General features: G+C 40.6%; 4 protein-coding genes and 1 long non-coding RNA gene across 7 annotated transcripts in view; 2 read left to right on the plus strand and 3 right to left on the minus strand.

Annotated features, from left to right (window-relative positions):
* The window catches only part of LOC111454515, a 4,151-nt gene extending 2,610 nt beyond the window's left edge, over window positions 1-1,541 (plus strand). For both annotated transcript variants that reach the window (XR_002712434.1, XR_002712435.1), the window contains exons 5-6: window positions 276-612; window positions 698-1,541. This is a non-coding gene — a long non-coding RNA (uncharacterized LOC111454515). The remainder of the gene's footprint in view (window positions 1-275; window positions 613-697) is intronic.
* A 2,542-nt stretch (window positions 1,542-4,083) lies between these two features.
* Window positions 4,084-9,075, minus strand: LOC111454512 (eukaryotic translation initiation factor 4B2-like). The gene is made up of 3 exons (XM_023096008.1): window positions 7,601-9,075; window positions 4,669-5,094; window positions 4,084-4,439 (listed from the first exon to the last, which is right to left on the minus strand). The coding sequence occupies exons 1-3, from the start codon at window positions 8,713-8,715 to the stop codon at window positions 4,421-4,423; spliced, it is 1,560 nt and encodes a 519-aa protein (XP_022951776.1). The 5' UTR covers window positions 8,716-9,075; the 3' UTR covers window positions 4,084-4,420.
* Window positions 9,076-9,509: 434 nt separating this feature from the next.
* Window positions 9,510-10,547, minus strand: LOC111454514 (sufE-like protein 2, chloroplastic). The gene is made up of 2 exons (XM_023096010.1): window positions 10,295-10,547; window positions 9,510-10,259 (listed from the first exon to the last, which is right to left on the minus strand). Exon 2 carries the CDS (start codon window positions 10,218-10,220, stop codon window positions 9,564-9,566), a length of 657 nt encoding a protein of 218 aa, XP_022951778.1. The 5' UTR covers window positions 10,221-10,259; window positions 10,295-10,547; the 3' UTR covers window positions 9,510-9,563.
* A 136-nt stretch (window positions 10,548-10,683) lies between these two features.
* On the minus strand, window positions 10,684-15,222 carry LOC111454511. 2 transcript variants are annotated; one of them, XM_023096007.1, is made up of 15 exons: window positions 15,205-15,222; window positions 14,375-14,519; window positions 14,027-14,174; window positions 13,643-13,900; window positions 13,391-13,565; window positions 13,164-13,225; window positions 12,930-13,093; window positions 12,735-12,832; window positions 12,367-12,425; window positions 12,140-12,274; window positions 11,800-12,047; window positions 11,568-11,724; window positions 11,373-11,448; window positions 11,230-11,280; window positions 10,684-11,142 (listed from the first exon to the last, which is right to left on the minus strand). In XM_023096007.1, the coding sequence occupies exons 2-15, from the start codon at window positions 14,440-14,442 to the stop codon at window positions 10,919-10,921; spliced, it is 1,923 nt and encodes a 640-aa protein (XP_022951775.1). In that variant the 5' UTR covers window positions 14,443-14,519; window positions 15,205-15,222; the 3' UTR covers window positions 10,684-10,918. The 2 variants fall into 2 exon arrangements, with proteins under 2 accessions (XP_022951775.1, XP_022951774.1); XM_023096006.1 differs by lacking the exon at window positions 15,205-15,222 and having other exon boundaries at window positions 14,375-14,652.
* A 1,560-nt stretch (window positions 15,223-16,782) lies between these two features.
* On the plus strand, window positions 16,783-19,915 carry LOC111454275 (protein SIEVE ELEMENT OCCLUSION B-like). Its single transcript, XM_023095697.1, has 7 exons — window positions 16,783-17,169; window positions 17,260-17,370; window positions 17,483-17,931; window positions 18,023-18,132; window positions 18,235-18,377; window positions 18,495-18,980; window positions 19,095-19,915. Exons 1-7 carry the CDS (start codon window positions 16,975-16,977, stop codon window positions 19,713-19,715), a joined length of 2,115 nt encoding a protein of 704 aa, XP_022951465.1. The 5' UTR covers window positions 16,783-16,974; the 3' UTR covers window positions 19,716-19,915.
* The last annotated feature ends 109 nt before the right edge of the window (window positions 19,916-20,024 follow it).

Below are 20,024 nucleotides of genomic sequence, written 5' to 3' on the forward strand. Positions count from 1 at the left end.
GGAGGATTCGCTACCGATCTTGGTGAGGGAAACGGACGGAACGACGAGATCTGAGAGACTATCCAAGAACGGTAAGGTTGTTACCGAACCTCTTTTCGACGCTCGAAACTCATTGTGTGACTAAGCAAAAATCAAGAAAATAATATTGGCACGTAGGTTGATAGATGATCTATAACTTTGTTGAAGAAACCACCTCTGTTTGGGTTAAGAATCGAAAGATAGAAAATGGAAAGAAACCTCGGAAAAACTAATCGGAAGCCTTGATTTTCTGGTAGGAGGAGAGAGAAGCCGCCGGCGTACCACGCGTCAACCAACCAGAGGGCCGCGTGCGCCAATCGCCCCCGGACACGCGTCGAGCGCCGCCTGGGAAAACGCGGCTCCAGCGCTCCTGCGACACGCGTCCCTGGCTCCGCGACCCGACCCGCGCTCCTTGGCTGACCCGATACCCGCACGGCGAACCGAATCCAGTTGACGACCCGCGGTCCACCCGAATCACCGCTTCCGACCCGAACCCGCGACCCGCGACTGCAGGAATTTCTGGGCGCGTGACACTCGCGCGTGGAACCCGCGAGTGGCTGCTCCCCAGCGCGTGACTGGCGCGTGGAGGCGCGTGTAAGCTGTTTTTGGCCCGATCGGCTTCTGTTTTCCCTAGTTTCCCCTGATTCATATCCTAACTCCATTTGTTTGTATGAAATAGGACCTTATTGAGGAAAAATCACCCCCTCTCGTTACGCCAAGTGTGTGGAAACGCTGCGTAAGGGCACGTAGCATCCAAGTAAGTCGCCACACGGAATTTAGGAAGTAATACTTGTAGGAACCGCTTGGGATGCATGCATGCTAGTCTGAATATTTTAGGTTGTAGCTTTCCCGTAAATGTTCGTAGGAAATAGTTTATTGAACGTAAGATGTATGCTGTGATTTGTTATGAGAGTTACTTGGATACTGCTTATATGCTCTTAATTCCCACTTTATTTTATGCATATGTATATCTTTTTGCTGAATGGAGAATGGAAAATTTGCGAACTCTGTGCTCCGGGAATTGATGGATGTTATCACCCCGTCGAGCTTGTATGATTACTTTGCATGAAATATGTTTGAGGTTTTTGGATAATAGTTATGTACGTACTCGGTTATTTTTAGGGCCACCTTTATGAATAAGACTAGAAGACAATGGTTAGAGCGACAAACCATCAAGGGATCGACTTAACCTTTCCCTATTAGTTTATCAGACCATCACGGCACATGAAACATCCTTAGAGTACCCTTAAGCTACTTGTGTGTGGATGGTGATATAGCTTCGTGGGGGACCAGCGGGTTCCTGATCAGGACTCGACTGCTCGATAGCCGTTTAGTATGGGAAACGGGATACCCACGTCGTAATTGACCGTTTAGCTGGATGGAATAGGGGAGGTAGCCCTCCCAAATACAGGGGGATTATCATGGGTCTAGGGGGTTGCAGCTCACTTCCTAGGCAAGACCCCAGATAATCTCATACCCATGCCGAGGTAGCCACTCGTAAGGCACCAGTCCAACACAGGTTAGCTTAAAAGGAACTCTATGGGTTTAAATAAAAGGTCTAGGAACCAAAGAGGACCAAAGGGATAAGTTCCAAGAGAGAAAGCCCTAATGAGGTAAGGCCCGATTTCAGTTGTTCTAGAGCCAAAGGAAAGCCCGTGATCGTCTGCTAAGTTTAGGGTGCGGTAAGAGCCTACAAGTAGGTGGCTTACTGAGTATAATTTTTATACTCATTCCCTTTATACTTTTTTTTTCAGGTACGTGAGGCGTCGAGTCAAGAGAGGGCGCGTCGATCGATGTGGGTTGTCACAGAGGAAGCGTGTCCCGGGGCGTCAGTCTAGTTTACTAAATAGTACACTTTGTCTCACATGTTCCTTTCCTTGTTTTTCTTTTACCTAGGCACTTATGTCCTTCTAATAAAGATATGTTTTTCTTTTGAAACAAATGATTTCCTTGAATTTCTCGTTTATGCATTACATGTCATACAATGTTAGTCACGGCTTAATTTGGGGTCGTGACAGTACTTCTGGAGAAAACAAGGTTCTAGGCACTTTGAAGTCGACGGTCGAGCGGTGGATGTATTCTGGGACCTCAAGAGTGCAAAATTCAATGGAGAGACAGAGCCACAGTCGGAATACTACGTGGCCGTTGTCTGTGAAGAAGAAGTTGTTTTACTTATTGGGGATCTCAAGAAAGATGCCTTCAGAAAGACAGGTTGTCGGCCAGCTTTGATTGAACCGACTCTGGTTTCAAAGAAGGAACATGTATTTGGGAAGAAAATGTTCTCCACCAGAATCCAGTTCCATGAGAAAGGCAAGTTCCACACCATCTCAATTGAGTTCATCAACATCAACAATCCCAGTTTTTCTGATTCATTCGATCCAGAACTGGAGATGAGGATCGACGGGCAACCAGCAATCAAAATTAAGCACCTTCACTGGAAGTTCAGAGGCAATGGATCTGTATTAATCAGCAGAACAAGACTAGAAGTTTACTGGGATGTCCATGATTGGCTGTTTGGTTCAGGTTCCAGGTACGGGCTATTCATATTCAGGCCAATGTCATCATGGTCTGAATCTCCATCGTCATCACTTGCATCGACGACATCGCTACCTGCACCATCCTCTTCTTTAACACCAACAGGAATGTCCATTAGAGAAGTGATTTCTAGTTCTGGGGAGGATGAAAATGCAGCGGCAGGAGTGTCATCCAAATTCTGCTTATTTCTGTATGCTTGGAAGATGGAATGAAGAATGGTTAATGGAAATGGAAAGATTTGGTGAAAACAAAACAGGGTTCTGCAACTTCTTACAGATTGAGATTGAGGATTGATGAATTAGATTTAGTTCCCAATTCCCCAGAAAGAATACAAGAGAGAGAGAGAGAGAGAAAAAAAACAATATTTTAGCAGACTGATGAGCTTAAAATGGACCCATGTGGAGAGAGAAAGAAGAGGGATTGAATTATAAAAGGACAGGATTAGACATGCCAGATAGGAAATCATCTTCATGCCCAATCATCATACCTATCTTCACTCCATCATAATCTCACAGTGAGGGGTTTGTTCTGTCTCTCTCTCTCTCTCTCTCTCTGTTTATTTTGTGTTTGCTGTAAGTATAACTATAAGCTTGAATTGAATTGAATTGCAATGTCTACGTCTACCATATGAATATATATAAATATATATATATATATATCTCACCATATTTCATACCATCTTCACACACCTTTACTTTTCTCCTTTTCTATTGTTCTTTCATTTATTTTATGAAGCATGTAATGACAAAACACAAAAGAAAAGGTTGTGGGAAGAAAGATTTAGAGACGGACAATTGTCTGTAATGAGTGCTTAGTTAAATGCCTGGCTGGATGACTCTCACTTCTTTATGAAAAGCTTCTTTAGCTTACCTAATGGCTTTCGTTGACAACACTTCTTCTTTTGTCCAACTGTGTAATTTTTGTTACATCTAATGTCTTGTTAAGACTTGGTTCTTAGTACAATAATAAATAAGAATCTCTTCAGGTAATTTGACTCGACTCCCCACTTTCTGTTCAACAATCATCCATATAACTAAATCTCTTAGATTCACCTATCAGTGAAGCTTACTGGTTGGTTGGACTGCTTGGTGGCATGCTCTTTTCTCAACTATGCCACCATGCCATTCAAATTGGTGCTTGGAAATCATGCCACCAAACTAGCCTCTAATTTTTTCCATCCCATAACTAACATAAATTTTATTTGATTCAATTATGTTCTTATGGTTGTGCTTCATCTACCAAAATAAATAATTTGACACGAAAATTCATACAAAAACAGGGAAAGGAACTGGGGCATGGGTAGTTGACTCGTCTTTTTTATTGCACTCTATCATTCGCCTAGAAAAATATGCTTTGTTATCTCAATTCTAAAATGACTTTTGATTTGATTAGGCAACACTTTCTGCCTAAAAAGAAGATATTTAGTGTTAAACAAAAATAAAAATTTTGAAAATTTGTTCCTACGGATCAGCATGAACAACAGCAGTTTACAACGTCTTTCTTGCAAACAAATCAACTTGGATTGACATGTGGATGGGCAAAATGAACCAAATTAGCTGTATAACACAGAATGACCTGAGTGTTACAAGAGAGGAAAAAGAAAAAACTAGGGAATCCCAACTGTCTGGTTATAATTCGAGTCCTAACCATGATACAGGCTCCTCAATTTCAACAAAAATAAGAAATAGCAATTTTACATAGTTTGAAGAAGGGGTAACAAAAGTTTGGCACCACATCAGTGGTACTCTCTCACTCCAATTTCCAGAGCTCAAAATAAGAGAACCATCGTGAAAGGTGAGACCAATGTATTATTAGCTTCCAATACTCAAAAGGTAGATCATCAAACCAATGGTGTCCACAATGTAGCTTACCATCTATCCCTCGACCTGGAATAACAACACAAATGCCATATTCCAGATTCAGAATAATAACTTGGAACAGAATGGAATAAACAAACAAGAGCAAGATTCAAAATATTCCCCCTTCATTTCCTGCAGCACCCTTGCACCATAAAGAAAAAGTGATATTTCTCCCAGATGAAAAATAACAGCATTAGAACGTTTAAGAACAACCAAGAATCAACAAAGAGAAACAAAATGACAAACAAATCCAAACCTGTTCATGTCTCTGTTGCCCAAAAATCCTCCATCTCTGGCACCTTGTATTGGTTTTCCATCCTCAGCAGATCTACTCCACACATCTGGAGTGCCACGTGATCGAGGCCGTTCCATAGACTCGAAACTTCTGGACTCATCAAAGGATACTTGAGAAGATTGTCTTTCGGGAAAGACAGCAGCCCTACCTGCTCCAGAGCCAGGTCTCTCAGCTGCTTTCTTCCCGAAGCGTACCTTATCATCCAAATCAAGGACCAGCGCCTCCAGTTCACATTCTTTTTTATTTATTCTGTCACGCAGATTTTGTATCTCTACGGCAGATTCTTGCATCGATTCTTTCTTAGCATTCAGAGATAGGCCTTTCTCAAATTCCTTTCTTAGAACATCAATTTCCTCTTTCAACATCTTTTCCTCTTCTGTTTCAGGCCTGTGGTAAAAGAGTAGACAGTTGAGAAAAGATCCATCTTAAAGGCTTGAAAATCAAGCAGTACAGAGCATGATAATAAATATTTGTTTTTAATTTTTTTTTCACCTAATTTAGTTTAAATGATACGTGATAGATTAGTAAAGCTTCACTTCGTCCTACAGGCTTATGAAGAGATGACCATATTAGACTAACTAAGCCACCAAGGGCCACATATGACCCTTATCAACTTTTGTTTAAAAAATAAATACATAAGAGTGCCTAAGATAGAAAGAGAATTCTCTCCAAGATCCCTGGTACAGAAAAGAAAAATAATACACTAGAAGAAGAACCTGCTGATATAATGTCATTTCGCAGTGGTTCAACATTCAGTTCCTGTGTTCGAATTATAAGCATAAAAACATATGTTTCCTAAAATCTAATCATCAACATATAATTGTACATCATAAAAACTACTTTCTCGTGGTTGATTCTTTGCATCCAATTATTTGACAGCAAATGAGATCTACTGATGTGACCACTTTACAGCTTAGCATTTAAAGGTTTTGATTCCTTACAAGTTTTGCTAAAAAGAAGCTAATGATCAAAATGTACACTTTCCCAGCAGTAAGGTTAGAAAACTTTCTCATCATACATGTCATCCATGCCTAAACTATTCTGTTGTTACAAATTGAATTAATCATGGGAGTTGATGAGATCACCTGCATATAAATTAGCAGTGAAGAAGGAAACTTGAGGCTTGTTGCAGCGAAGTATACTAGATGTAAGTTGTAACAGACAAAAGCAAATGTGGTGAGACAATAATAACACAAGATACTTGAGGCCTGTAGCGCATGCCTTTAAAAAAAATATTACTTTCCAATCAGAGAGAGAAAAAAAAAAAAAAAAGGCTGTGCAAATATACTATTTTGGTGACTTTGAATAAAAATCAAGTTTGGCGTTTATCACTAAATTTTTTTGGTGTAGCCTTTTCAAAACCTTAAATTTGTGCTGGGGTTTTCCCAAGAGTTGTTTGGAGGCATTTTACAGCATATACATGAGACTTTCTTTGGACCCTTAGCTAGGATTCTTTTTGGAGGCATTTAATCTTCTACACCAAGCAGATTAACTTTCTTCTTCGGGAACTTAATCACTCATGTTTCAATGCTAATGATAGATTACAAGAAAGGTGTCCTTGGTTCATCCTAAATCCAAATTGGTGCTGTGTAAAGACACATTTTAATCCACTGCCCTTTCTCCTCAAATATTTGAGGTCAATCTGTTTACTGCCTTTGATTGGAGTGTGGTTCTCCCTTATTAAGTCTTTGACTGCATGAATTTACTTCTCTCAGACCATCCATTCAGACAGTCCAAGAAGATTTTGAGGCTTGAGATCAAAATAGCAGAATTTGGTCCATATGGAATGAAAAAAAAATATAAGAATATTCCAAGGAAATGATCAAAGCCAGACAGTTTTCTATTTCATGCTCACTTCATATTGACTTTTGTACCAAGGGTTTGATGCATCAAAATTTATGCCAACTGAGGGTCTTTGGTAATAAAGAAACAAAAGGATCTTTTAGGGGAGAGACTCTTTTCATTATGATCCTCAGGATCAAGCCAGACAGTTTTCTTCTATTTCATGCTCAACTGAGGGTTCTTCTTGTAACCCCTTGGCTGGTTGGGGATATCTTTATGTCCATTCTTGTATGTCCTCTTTCTTTTAATTAATGAACTTGTTTGTGGGCCTGTGTGCATATATCTCTAAATCTTCAAATCGCATTTATTAAAAGAAAATTGGTGTGGCATTACGTAGAATTGTGCTGTAAGCTGTACTCACTTATTTGATGGTTTAGGAATAGAGGACCTCAGGTTTATGTCAAAATTCAAAACCAATATCAAAATTTAGAGGCAAATAGAAAAATTATATTTCTAAGCGAAGTTAAAAAATCGAAGTATTAGGGCCAAAATAAACTGCATATGAGAGCTCGCTCAAGTGGCAAATAGGATTGAAACCAAAATTCTAACTGAATACCTAAACCTCTAAACTAAGCCTAAAAGCGATCATACTAGAAAATCACCTTCTGTCATTTCTGCTGTTGTTGTTTCCTGATGACAATCATTCACTAGGCAACAACTCCAGCAGCAAAGTAAACAAGCTGGATGGAACTGCATGACCATATATGATCACTCAAGTTCCAACTCTAAGATTATATATAGGTGATCTCCTAGCCCTTCATAATTTTGTTCCGTAGGTCCTAACAATACTTTTTAATATAGATTATTAGCATGTTTAGTGGAATAAATGGCTCCACTCAGCTAAGTACTAGGGCAGCTCGCTGTCAGGACCTTTGCAAAGTTTTAAATCAAGTTAAACCCAATCCTCAATAGAACTTCTCCACCTAGCTTCATACAGGAAGAATTTGCTTCCAAGAACCAAATAACAATCAGAAAACAAAGAAATTATCCACTGCACCGAACTACAACGGAGAGAGATAGAGTTTAACAATGTTAAAAGTGAAATTAGGACCTGTCCACAGCACGACGCTCAAGTTGCAGATCTATCTTCCGCCAGTCCTTGCCACGTTCCTCCAGCAAAACCTCCCTAGGCTTGGCATCCCCAAATGGATTGACTTTTGGCCTCGGCTTCACCACATTTTCTACTCCCTGCAATCCTGGACCCTCTGAACGGCTCGATTGAGCACTCGAAGGTCTGCTAGAGTGAGCACTGGTTGGCCTACTGGTTCTTTTGGCCTCAATTTCTGTATCCAGCTTCTTCCAATCCAACCCCTTCTCAGCCAAAACTTCCTCTCTTGGCCTTGCTGCTCCAAAGGGACTTGGCTTGTTCGACCTTGTTGCTTCATTTGTAAGGAGATTAGCTTTGGGTCGATCCAATACTAACCGGGGTCGTTCTGTGTCACTATCACGTGAACTGCCTCTAGTCCAGCGATCATGCTCATTCACCTCACGGTCACGGTAACCAGAACCAAAAGTGGAGGATCTCGATGGAACAGGTTTTTTCGCACTGGCCCAGCTATCGACCTCGTCTGCCCTGGATGAAATTCCACCCATGCCACCGCCTAGCGACCCGTACCTATTCTGTCGCTCTGAAGCCAATGTGGGAGATTTCTTAGTCATTGCCCAATTATCCACCTCGTCAGCCCTTGAAGGTTGGTCGAAATTGGAAGCCCTAGGAGGTGGATCCCTACGATCATCATCGAACCCACCAAACGATCGTCGACCACCACCCCAAGACCCATCGCCTTCATCACGGTCCCGAAATCGACCAGCAGGCATACTGTGCCGATCATAAGTGGGAAATCCCCCACCAAGTCGGCCAGGACGCATTTCTTCACCAGAACGGTCTTTGGGGCCAGTCGGAAGTCGAAGCATCTCCTCCGGCGTCAAGCCCTTGCTGTCTGTTTGCCTACTGCCGGCGCCCGGACCCGTCAAGGTCCCCATAGTGAATTCCGACAGCGTCATCTTCTTCTTCTTGGGCTTGGTGTTGACAGCTTCCTTAAGGCTAGGGAAATTCTTCGATTCTGCTTGGGAGGCGGCCGCAGCAGCTTGCGCCTCTCGTTCCTCAGCCTCAGCACGCTCGGCATCAGCAGCCCAGGCTCCAATTCCGCCCCACGGTTTTGACATTTCTCTCTCGTTGGTTTGGTTTAAGCTGGAGATCCACAAATCGCAAGAATTGAAAATAGAAGGAGAAGAGAGATCTAAACGAAGAATTAGAGTTTGGAGAATGAGCTAGGCTCCGTTAATGGAGCCGGAGCTCCAAGAACATACGATGGAAAATATGAAAGGGAAACACGGCCGTTGTGAGAAGAGGGGGAAGGACTTTGTAGAATCTCTCTTTTTCCCAATCTTTTTTTTTCCGTCTTCTTTTTATGGTCCGGAGGAGGACGGACTGTGAGTGGGAGCCGTCGAGATTATGGGTGTTGTTCCCACGCGCCGAGCACGAGAGTCATAAACGGCGTACTGACAGTAGCCACGTGGACAATTACCCGGCGTTCATTCTCCTGTTGACTTCAACATGTTGGACGGTCAGGATGCTTTGTATCTTCCACTTTATTTATATCGATGGCCACCGTTCCTAATCCTAGTGTGTATCACTCATTTGGAATCTCTGACCATTTTTAATTTCCCGTTTATTTTTGTTCTAAAACTTTATAAGCAACCTTTTGTATTAAGGATTTTTTTTGCAAATAAACTCTTATATTTATTTTATCTTAAATATTAACCTTTTATTTTTACCCCCAACAAAAATAAACTTCAAATATTATTTTGAGTTTCATTGAAATACGTGTTCAATTTAGTCATGTATTTTTATTCAAACTTAAAATTGGTTATATTGTTAATGTGTTTTTAGCTTTTCTGTTTCCAAAAAATACTCTCTATTGGTCATCAAGTATGCTACTGAAATGCAAGTTCAAGTCTAACCAAAAAATAGTCTCTATTGGCGCCAACACCATCAACGATGATGAACAGTGCTACAGATCAAAGGCTTCATTCCTGGATACCAAAGCGTTCGTTCTCATTTGCATACTCATCAACACATTCTGCCATGTATTCACCCTAGATATCGCTTTTCCATGTAATCCAACATTCACAGCCTCCAAATCATCGCTCCTCATCTTCAAAACCTCACATGCCTTCGCGCCCTCCAACATCCAAATCAAACACGAACAGTATCCCTTCGCAATCTCCGAATCGCTGTCAGCTTTGAATCTCATTCGATCAAACTCGTCAATTCTTACATCCAACCATACTTGCGTCGCACATCCTCTCACTCTATTCTCTGGTAGTCGAATCGATTCACCCGAAGGATCAAGAATCGCTGCATACTGCAACAGTCGTTTCACTCGATCAATCGGCTTCAAGAGAGGCTTGAACTCCAAAACAAGTCGATGAAGCTTATCGACCACTAAATCAGACGTATAGACCGGAATTGCAAACGCATCGAGATCGCAATTAGAGCGTCGAAGATGTAACCTATCGGAGGAAGATATGGTGCATCTTAGAGATTTGGATGCAAGAAATCTCTGATTTACTACATAACGAGAGCGCATTTTTTGAAGGTGGAGCTTGGAGGAACCTGAAAACCCAGCGGATCGAAAACTAAATGTAACTATAGGCATCGAAGCCATGTATAGATGGAAAGAAAAGGAAAAGGGAGGAAGAAACTTGAAAAAATTTAGAAAATGAAAGGAGACTCAAAACGTTGGTAACATTATTTGAGCGAGTAAAATGAAGCTCCTGGAATTCCGGCTCTACTCTCCGCTCTTCTCCTCCTTACCAGGTGTATCGCTTCCATTACTCAGCTGCTCGCTGCCTGTAAATGAAACGACCAAACTCCAGGAGTATTTATATTGCAGACCGAGGAGGCTACGGCCTTCCGGGAAGAGAAATTGGGCTGGTGGGCCCCGCTAGATATTAAACCGATCCTGGGCCCATGAAAGTGCATCGAATTGGGAACTGGAAAGCCCAAAAAGTGGTACTTTATTTCTATTAATTATTTTATAATTGCAATTTGCACTCAATAATTGAATTAAGGAAACAATAGGAACGTCAGCACTTACGAGGATGAAACCATTAATCTAGAAGCAAAAGTTCCCTTTTGGAAGGCTCTTTAAATTACATCTTAAACATAAATTATTACAATCTTTGTATTAAATTTTAGGTTGGAACAGGTGTTTATATGTTCGGTGGGGGTGGGGCGGCTGCTTTTGTTTATATTATCTAAAATTAGAAAAAGTGGCCAAAGAGAGTATTAAAAGGAAAATACGTTTTTTTTTTTAAGAGTACTAAACTTATTATTATCGACTGCTTTGGCAATGCAGTTGGATCAGCTGCTACAATTTATGATAAACAGTGCACAACCATGGCTTTCAACTGCTGCACCTATTGACCCTGACTTCACTCCAAACTCTCTTCCACTCCATTCCTCTTTGCATTTGCAGGAACTATGATCCAGTTTCTTGCCAGGAACAACTTCGCCCAGGTCCGAAATCTTTGCTGATATTACTGTCTTCACATCGTTTAGATTGAAGAAAGCAACATATATCTCACCTATATTACACATCCAAATCTTCTTTAACAAATATGTTGACTCAACCATGCTACATCTACGTGAACAAAATCCATTTAGAATCTAACCTCCTCTTCCTGTTGCGATCCAAGAGCGAACTCCAGTCGGACTGGCTTTGGCTGCAGGAATGATGTTCATGAGTGATGCTCATAATGCTAAAACAGTCGAAGATTCGTAGTTTTAAGAATGCGACTACATCTCGGATTCATACCTTGGTTAGTCTTCACAATTGCACAATGCCCAGAATGATGATTTCCCAATGTCCCATTACTGTATAAATCCCACTTCTGCCATAATCAGAGGGAACATTCCAGGAACAAAGTAAGATAACTACAATGCTCACTTATGCATATTAATTCTCTTAAATGGAAACGAAAAAACATCGAACAATTAAGACCCAACAAACCTGGTTCTCATGTCTACTGCAGGGAAAAAATGACCCCCTCATGAACTCTTCAGAACTATGCTTTCTTTTCGAAGTAGCATCCAGGCAAACGTCCACCGTGCTAGTGTGCGATGATAGAAGTTCCACTTGATCGTGGCGAGTAGTTGCCTCTTTATCTCTGCAGCATAACATAGTTTTCTGACAATGCTATACACTCATAAGAAAATCAAAAGTGGTGCATCAAACCAATTACATTGCAACTCGAGATCCTCTTTTATATAGACATAATGGCGTTTGATATTCAAGCTCTGGATTTGCCTTCCAGCATATTTTTTCAACACCTCGATCGAGACGTTCAGTAATCCAACCAACAGCGTTCGAATCCGCACATTTGGTGAGACCCAATATAGGTGAAACTGATGGCTTCAAATATCTGAAATGCCATTTCATAATCTGCTCTCTACATTTTGATACCTTTGTTGTTGCAGCAATTTTAAGAAACTGTGAAGGCAACAAAAATAAGAAGTAAAAATGTCAATATCCAGAAAGTCTCCCAACTTCCAAATTATAAGAACAGAAAAAGCTGAACTTGCCTCCATATTATTTGAGCTAAAGGAGTTAATCTCCAGCAGCGTAGGATTCGTGATGATACTATAGGTCATATCGTCAATATTCCGCAAATCTCCTCCATACATAATTGGAGACTTGGACATACACCATAAAGTCATCTGAAAAATTAAGTTGAATAATATTTCTGTGTCAAATGAAAATTATTGAGATAATATATACTCTCTCCCTCTTTTATTGAATACAAATGTACCTGAGTTCTTTGTTCATTTATATTAAGGTTGGATCTTCTATGTGGGCCATCGTTTGAACCTGAAATAACATTTCATACAAGCTTAAAAATGAAATATTATATGAACTTCTGAAGATATGGTTTGCCCAGCCCCATCTCCTTTGATTCACAGTTTCCCTCCATACAGATCATTTATGTATTTTATATTAAGCATTCATCTCATTCAGAGAGAAATCATGAAGAACACAGGCAATTCCTTGTCTCACCTGGTGAAGAACATATTACCAAAACACTCGAGATTGTTACTCAACCTAATTGTACTCTCATTTTTAGTTTATTCAATCTTATTTCCATCCTACTGCATGGCCCGAATAGAGAGGAGGAGTAACCTTGATCAGTGAGCCACCCTAGTGGAAGCATATCTAAATCAGGCCATGATTTACCCAGCAACCCCGTGGTACCTATCATATTAGCAGTAGAGAAATCCCTGATGAAGAGATGAATCAGACCATGTAAGTGTATGTGTTCAAACGACATAATATGTATTTGAATCTCTTGAATCGAAATACGGCTACATAATTTACCGGGTGACATCAAAGTGGGAAACGATGTCGTTCCAAGTATCCCAATCGTCACCTGTTATTCTATACATGTTAACCAGCCCACTTACAGCCTTGGCCATGGCTGGTGTCACACTTGTTCCAGGAGACAGAGAATAGAGTATTGGGCGGTTAAGTTGTTTAAGAACCTGTGTGTACTCAATGAATTAGCATATGTGTAACAGCCATGTATGTGATAGACAGAGAAAGAGACCATACATCTGAGACAAAGCTTATTTCAGGTAAATCCAAGTCGTCACCGAAGACACAATCATGCTTCACTGCCAGAAACATAGGAAATAAAGGTTATAAAAGATGATCATTTCGGCTTCAGGTAATGTTTCTAAAGAACAGATATATTCAGTTAAAACGTTAATATTGAAGAGTAAAATGGATTGTTCGCAATTTGAAACAATCTATCAAATAGTTAATCACAGTCAACTTACCAAAATCAACGCCCCAATCAGCAAACTGTTGATAAAGCGACCTTAAGAAGGCTTTTCCAGCTCCTGAATTAACGTTTACACTCATGAAACCATTATGCATCCACGCACACGACCTCGACTTGATCCCGATATCACTTGCAAACCACTTTCTCCCTGATTCTACATAGGCACCTCCCTACGAAGCAATGAAGAACACAGTTAACAATTCTTCTGTGTTTTTATCAGCAAAATAAGGGAAGCTGTCCAAGGTACCTTAGAAACGTCCAATATAGGAGTATTGGCATTTACTGCCTGTGTGCTTATTCCTCTCATGACATGAATTCCAAACTTCAAACCCATATCATGAACTTTCTTAGCTACTTCAGTGAATCCCTTTCCACCTTGAGAGGAAGGCCACCGCACCGGGTCAGGCACTATCCTCCCCCATTCATCAATCACATCAAATCCAAGAGAATCAACGTAAGCACCTGGAACCTTTTTCCTATACCAGAGGTAGTCCACAACCACATACTGCATCAATTAAATAAACCAGAGATCATCAATCATGCATGACAACAAAGCTCAAGAAATCCTTACATTACATCATAAACAACCAATGCTACCAACAAATTTGCCAGACAGTTACCCAATTCCTACCTCATAACCCTTGGAATTAAGCCGCTTGGCAACAATCTCTGCATTGTCCAGGAATTCTTTCTCAGAAATAGTCCAGCAGAAGGAGTCATACGAGTTCCAGCCTCTCGGCGGGAGGGCGGCGCGTTCAGGTCCAGTTTGTGAGGACACCCTGAAACAGATTAGAGTAAAATGAAATTCTTCACAATGTTTTTTTTTAAGAAACGAAGTGGGCCTTCGTACAATCAGGCAGTCAGTCAATAACAATCGTAGTTTCTACAGACCGCAGACAATTCTTACGAAATATAGAAACGGAACTCAACCGGATAAGCTACTAGAACTGAAAGTGAGCGAAGAGAGAGATCTACAAACCTATTGAAGAGAAGCCCGAAACAAAAGAAGAGGCAAAAGCAGAGAGAACTGAAGGAGAAGTCTTTCATGACGAGTCTTGGCGGTTCTGAGCTATGAAACTAAGGGTAGACTAGAAAACAGGGAGCTTTGATTGATATTATGAAACCTTCACCAATGGAAAATACTGAATTAGGAAAACGATGAAGACCCTTTTGGATAATATGTGGGATGGGACGGCATTAATTAACGCATTTTCTTGGTGGGTATTATAAATTAGAAGAAAATTAGACTGAATGGCTGACAAGGGTCGGAAGTGTGACCCAACTGGACTACCAAGTTCAGAAATGAAAGATCTAACCGAACCCGTAAAAGCCTCTTCCATAGATCCAAGGAAAGACCGTGGCAGTGGGAAGTCATAATTACACGCTAACATTTACCATTAAGACCAAAGTTGGGAAACAACTTGTTGAAGTTTTGACCTTTAGTGTACTTTTTTTTTGGCTAAACCAAGTTGAGACCACTAAACTCTCCATATATAGAAACCACGTACAAAACTGTTTTCTAGAGTTTTGTTTCACAAAAATTTAGTGTTTTTATACAGTCAGTTGAGAGGAAGAAGCTATGGAACGTTGTAGGCAAACTATTTTTGGTTGTTTATTAATTGTATCTTAAGCCGTCGTTGTTAGGGTGCTTAAGAGTCTTTTCAAGCGTGAATTTAGGCCAACACAACATTCCATTTCCAACTTGGATGAGTAATCGCAAGAACTGTGAAGAACAAAGTTCTAAGCCAAAAGCTAAAAAAGATTATTTAGAAACTGGGAACTGTCCAATTGACTTGAATAAACTCAGACCTTGTGGTAGCTCGCCCAAGCTTTGTTTTGAACATTTTTACATGTTTTAGCAGGAATCAGCATGTCTCTAAAGTGACCCTTGTTTGGAATTGGAATCATCTCAGCTATGAACTTCTATGTTGCAGAGAGGTGATATAATTGAGATGGACTCAAGAAGTTGAAGTTATCATCAGAATGCTGATTTCTGGTGTAGGGTCAGGTTGTGCATCAAGATCATAACTTAATAATATAGGTGGTCGACATGGAAACTCTAAATCATGCTCTCAGTCAATTCCCAGGTTTATGAACCATCAAGCACAACACAGCATAGTAGCTGCTAATTGCTATTTGAAGGAGAGATTGATAAGTGGAGCTTTAGCAATTGTGATATATTGGTGAAGGATCTGGTTCTAAACACATGCAGAAACAAAGCTGGAACAAATGGGAGAGCCACAACAGGGCACCTAAACAAAGGCAGAAAAAGTGGGAAGGAGGTCATGGTCCATCACAAATTTCCTAAATTTCCTAAATTTCTTCCCCTGGGGTTGCCTTTCCACCCTGTAAAATCAAGCACCTCTACCTCAACTTGTGTTGCCTTTGAATTTCGTACAAAAATTTGCTACATCTGTGAAAGGTTAGGAGGGCATGGAAGCTAAGCATTTTGGTTAAGGGGGTAGGCCAGTTCAGACAGAATTATTTTGCTATAGAAAACATCTCTATCATGGTGAAACACTGAAGTTCAACAAAAATGGGAATGCTTCTTGGCTTCCATCCCAAGATAGAATATTTTAGCTACAGAAATGTACTGTTTTTGCCTGCTGGAAAAGCTTCAATCTACAAGCAAACAAACAAACGAGGTTAAGTTGCAGTCCATGAACCAAGAGCTAGGAAAAGTATGATCTTTAAATTTTAAAAATGTCAAATAAGTCTTCAACTTTCAATTTTGTGTTTGATATGTTATTGACATATTCAACCATTTCTTAAATTCATTCATATCTAATAGGAGATTAAACTTTCAATTGCGTGTTCAATGAAGTCAACAACGTATTAGGCACAAAATTGAAAGTTCAAGAACCTATTAAATCTATAATCGCAAATTCAATTAAAAAAAAAATAAAAAAATAAAAAAATAAAACTTTCTTTTTCTTATCGGATAAACACAATTATGAGATAAACACAAATATTAACTTTTGAGGCGGATACGTAACACAAATCAAATCAATATTGTACTTGAAATTTGGACGCCCTTAAATGCATAATCATTTCCCCCTCATCCTTCTCGCGTAAATTGCATGCATGTGCTCAACATTTGCTCCAATTTTGGCTTTATAAAGCGACATTCTCTTTGTCTGTGTTATCATTTTTAACTGGCCCCTTCTTTTCTTTTCTTTTCTTTTCTTTTCTTTTTCTTTTTCTTCTTTCCAATGATCTTCCAATCTTATACTTCCAAAAATAAGGCAAACTTGAATCTACAACCCCAGTTGGCAACTTGCTTTTATAACAGAAACTGGATCAAAAACTTCGTTTTTTTCCACTCTTGAAACAAAAGGCATCCATCCTCATAACCCAAACTACCTCCATTATCTTAAACCTCTTTTCACTTTTGTAGTAATTTAAACCCCCTTGGAAGCAAGGTAGAAATTCATCAAAACTTTTGACTTTTAATCCCTTTTTATCCTTGTATATAAGCCTTCCCAACTCAAAGCAAACATCATCCTAAATCAGGACAACCCAACTTTCCTCCTTTCTACTCACTCTTCTCTCCATCTTTTCTATTGAAGAAACAAGGCTATGGCTCTTGCAACAGCAGCACGTAAGATGGGTCTCATGAAACCAGACCGTCAGCTCTTCGCAGTTGCTGATGACACTGCCCTGACGAAGCAAGTTTTGGCCACTCATTCCGACGAAACTCTCGAGTTTCTCGTCACTCCTTTGCTCGGTCTCATTGAACAAATTTTCCTTCGAGCTAAGCTCAATGATAAGCAGGCATGTGATACATGTGTTTTAACAATTTGTTTTCGCATATTCAACCTTTTCATGTAAGCTTTGCTCATTCATTGATTTTGTCTCCACCAGGGAACAACAGGAGCTGAACTGGAGGCAATCGAAGACAACTCTCCAAGCCCAACGGACTTGCTGGACTTGCTGGACTTTGTATCATTCACCATCCATAGAGTTTCCAATGAGGTGAGCCGTCTAGAGTTTTTTTTTTTTTTTTTTTTTTTTTTCCTTCTTTGGGTATAGAAAAGTCCATTCCTTTTCAGAACTCGTTTTCTTTGCTTGTTTTTAATGTTCACAGATACAGTACAAGTGTTCAAGAGCAGGGGAGCCCCATACAGTGACAATGGAAGTGTTGAATTTGTTAACAAACTGGCCATGGGATGCTAAGGCAGTGCTGGCGTTGGCTGCATTTTCCATCAACTATGGAGAGTTTTGGCTATTGGTTCACCAATCCTCATCTGACTTACTCGCCAAAGACATCTCACTCCTCAAAAAACTCCCAGAAATATTCGAGAGAATCGACATTGTGAGGCAAAAATTTGACGCAATTGACAAACTCATCAAGGCACTCATCAGTGTGGCCAAGTGCATCGTGGATTTCAAAATGCTTCCTCCCCATTACATTACTCCCGACACACCTGAAATGAAGAGTGCAACCACTCTTATTCCAACAGCTGTTTACTGGATAGTCAGAAGCATTATCGCCTGCGCTGCGCAGATTACAGGCCTTGTCGGGGTTGGCCATGAGTATGCCACCATCTCCTACTTTTGATAATCTAACTTCATTGTACTCGGCTCACTAAACATTCCTAGTTTCTTTTCTCCAATAATCCATCAGGTACTTAGCATCAGCATCTGAGACATGGGAGCTCTCAAGTTTGGCCCATAAGATCGACAACATTCGCAAGCACCTCGAACAACTGCTTCAAGCTTGTCATCAGTACATACGTGAGGCTTCTGTTGCTCTCTCTAAAATTGAAAATAAACAGAGATTTAGACACAGTGGAGACTTGAGTTAACTCTTCTCCCCGTTTGTGATTGACAAAACAGATGAGAAGATGCACCACGAAGCTTATATGAACCTGGTCCGCCTTTTCGAGATACCCCACCTTGACAACAACAAGATCCTCAGGGCTTTGATTTACTCCAAGGATGACAAGATGCCCCTCATCGATGGTATAAGCAAGGAAAAGGTGTGCACTTTCCCCTTTTCTGAACTTCCCCACATATTTTATTTCAGTTTCAATGCAATTCTTGAACTACTACTCTGTTAAAAACTTTAGCTGGATTTTGTTTAATCATATCTCCAGGCTACCCTGGACGTGCTGAGAAAGAAGAATGTGCTGCTGCTCATCTCTGACCTGGACCTTTCCGCAGTGGAGCTTTCAATGCTGGACCAAATCTACAGAGAATCAAGGCAGAACAAAACGAGAGCAGAGAGCGATTACGAGGTGGTTTGGATGCCAATTGTGGAGTCCCCATGGACAGATGAGAAACAGGCCAAGTTCGAAGGGTTGCTGAATTTGATGCCATGGTACTCGGTGGCACATCCTTCCCTGATAGAATCGGCGGTGATCAAGTACATACGACAAGTGTGGCACTTCAACAAGAAGCCTTTGTTGGTGGTTTTGGACCCTCAAGGAAAAGTAGTGAATACCAACGCCGTCCATATGCTGTGGATTTGGGGAAGCTTGGCCTACCCCTTCACAAGCGCTCGAGAGGAATCACTGTGGAAAGAAGAGACTTGGAGACTTGAGCTGTTGGTGGACTCAGTGGAGCCCCTCATCTTTAACTGGGTAACCTCAATTCCCCCTTCATCTATCTTATGTTGAAGTTAAAGCTAAAGAAGTTAAAGCTAAAGAAGTTAAAGCTAAAGAAGTTAAAGCTGATGTGTGTAAGTAAATTTTCAGATGGAAACAGGGAAATACATATGCATTTGCGGAGGGGAAGACATGGAATGGGTGAGAAGCTTCAGCAAAAAGGTGAAAGAAGTGGCAAACGACGCGGAAGTAGAAATGGAGATACTGTACGTGGGAAAGAGCAACCCGGGAGAGAGAATCAGGAAGAACATAGCGGCAATCTTGGCAGAAAAAACGATCCACACACTGGCAGATCCGACCCTAGTATGGTTCTTCTGGGTAAGGCTGGAAAGCATGTGGTACTCAAAAACACAAAGGGGAAACACAATTGAGGAAGATCCCATAATGCAAGAGACAATGACAATGCTGAGCTTCGACAGTGGGGACCAGGGGTGGGCGGTGTTCTGCAAGGGCTCAACCAGCATCATTCGGGCCAAAGCCGAGATGATAATGAAGGTGATGGAGGGGTACGAAAAGCGTTGGAAGGATGATGCAAAGGAGTTGGGACTCATACCTGCTATGAGCAAGGACCTCCAAACCATACACACACCCGAGCATTGCAACCGTCTCATTCTGCCTTCCTCCAATGGCACCATTCCCGAGAAGGTGGTTTGCTCTGAATGTGGCAGCGCCATGGAGAAGTTCATCATGTACCGCTGCTGCACAGACTGAGCTTATGCACACTTCCAACCGCCCTCATTAATTGTTGCTTATATATATAGTAAGTAAGGCTTTGCAGTGTGGATTTTGTTGCGTAAAATAAAAAGATGTAATTTCCATGGATGCATGGAAGTCTATATTTCAGTGTTACGTTATCTTTTATTAAATAGTTTTAATGTATGTTTCAAGGTTTAATGAATTTTTTTTTCTTTCAAACAATCGGCTTCATTAATTCTTTTCTTCCCTCTTTTCGCAATTTATACCCCTCTTCTTTCCAAACAAACTTAATTGCATCAAGAATTAAATCAAAACATTTTTAAA

Source organism: Cucurbita moschata, unplaced genomic scaffold (genome assembly GCF_002738365.1).
Source record: "Cucurbita moschata cultivar Rifu unplaced genomic scaffold, Cmos_1.0 Cmo_Scf00016, whole genome shotgun sequence".
NCBI classification, from domain to species: domain Eukaryota; kingdom Viridiplantae; phylum Streptophyta; class Magnoliopsida; order Cucurbitales; family Cucurbitaceae; genus Cucurbita; species Cucurbita moschata.

Bases quoted from the DNA above. Each gene is read 5' to 3' on its own strand.
- LOC111454512 (XM_023096008.1), bottom strand. From the start codon at position 8,715: ATGTCAAAACCGTGGGGCGGAATTGGAGCCTGGGCTGCTGATGCCGAG. The intron at 5,095-7,600 runs GTCCTAATTTCA...CTTTTACCACAG, and splicing joins GAGCGTCGTGCTGTGGACAG to GCCTGAAACAGAAGAGGAAA.
- LOC111454514 (XM_023096010.1), bottom strand. From the start codon at position 10,220: ATGGCTTCGATGCCTATAGTTACATTTAGTTTTCGATCCGCTGGGTTT.
- LOC111454511 (XM_023096007.1), bottom strand. From the start codon at position 14,442: ATGAAAGACTTCTCCTTCAGTTCTCTCTGCTTTTGCCTCTTCTTTTGT. The intron at 13,901-14,026 runs GTAGGAATTGGG...TAATTGATGCAG, and splicing joins TTAATTCCAAGGGTTATGAG to TATGTGGTTGTGGACTACCT. The intron at 12,275-12,366 runs GTACATTTGTAT...TTAATTTTTCAG, and splicing joins TAAATGAACAAAGAACTCAG to ATGACTTTATGGTGTATGTC.
- LOC111454275 (XM_023095697.1), top strand. From the start codon at position 16,975: ATGGCTCTTGCAACAGCAGCACGTAAGATGGGTCTCATGAAACCAGAC. The intron at 17,371-17,482 runs GTGAGCCGTCTA...TAATGTTCACAG, and splicing joins TCCATAGAGTTTCCAATGAG to ATACAGTACAAGTGTTCAAG. The intron at 18,133-18,234 runs GTGAGGCTTCTG...TTGACAAAACAG, and splicing joins AGCTTGTCATCAGTACATAC to ATGAGAAGATGCACCACGAA.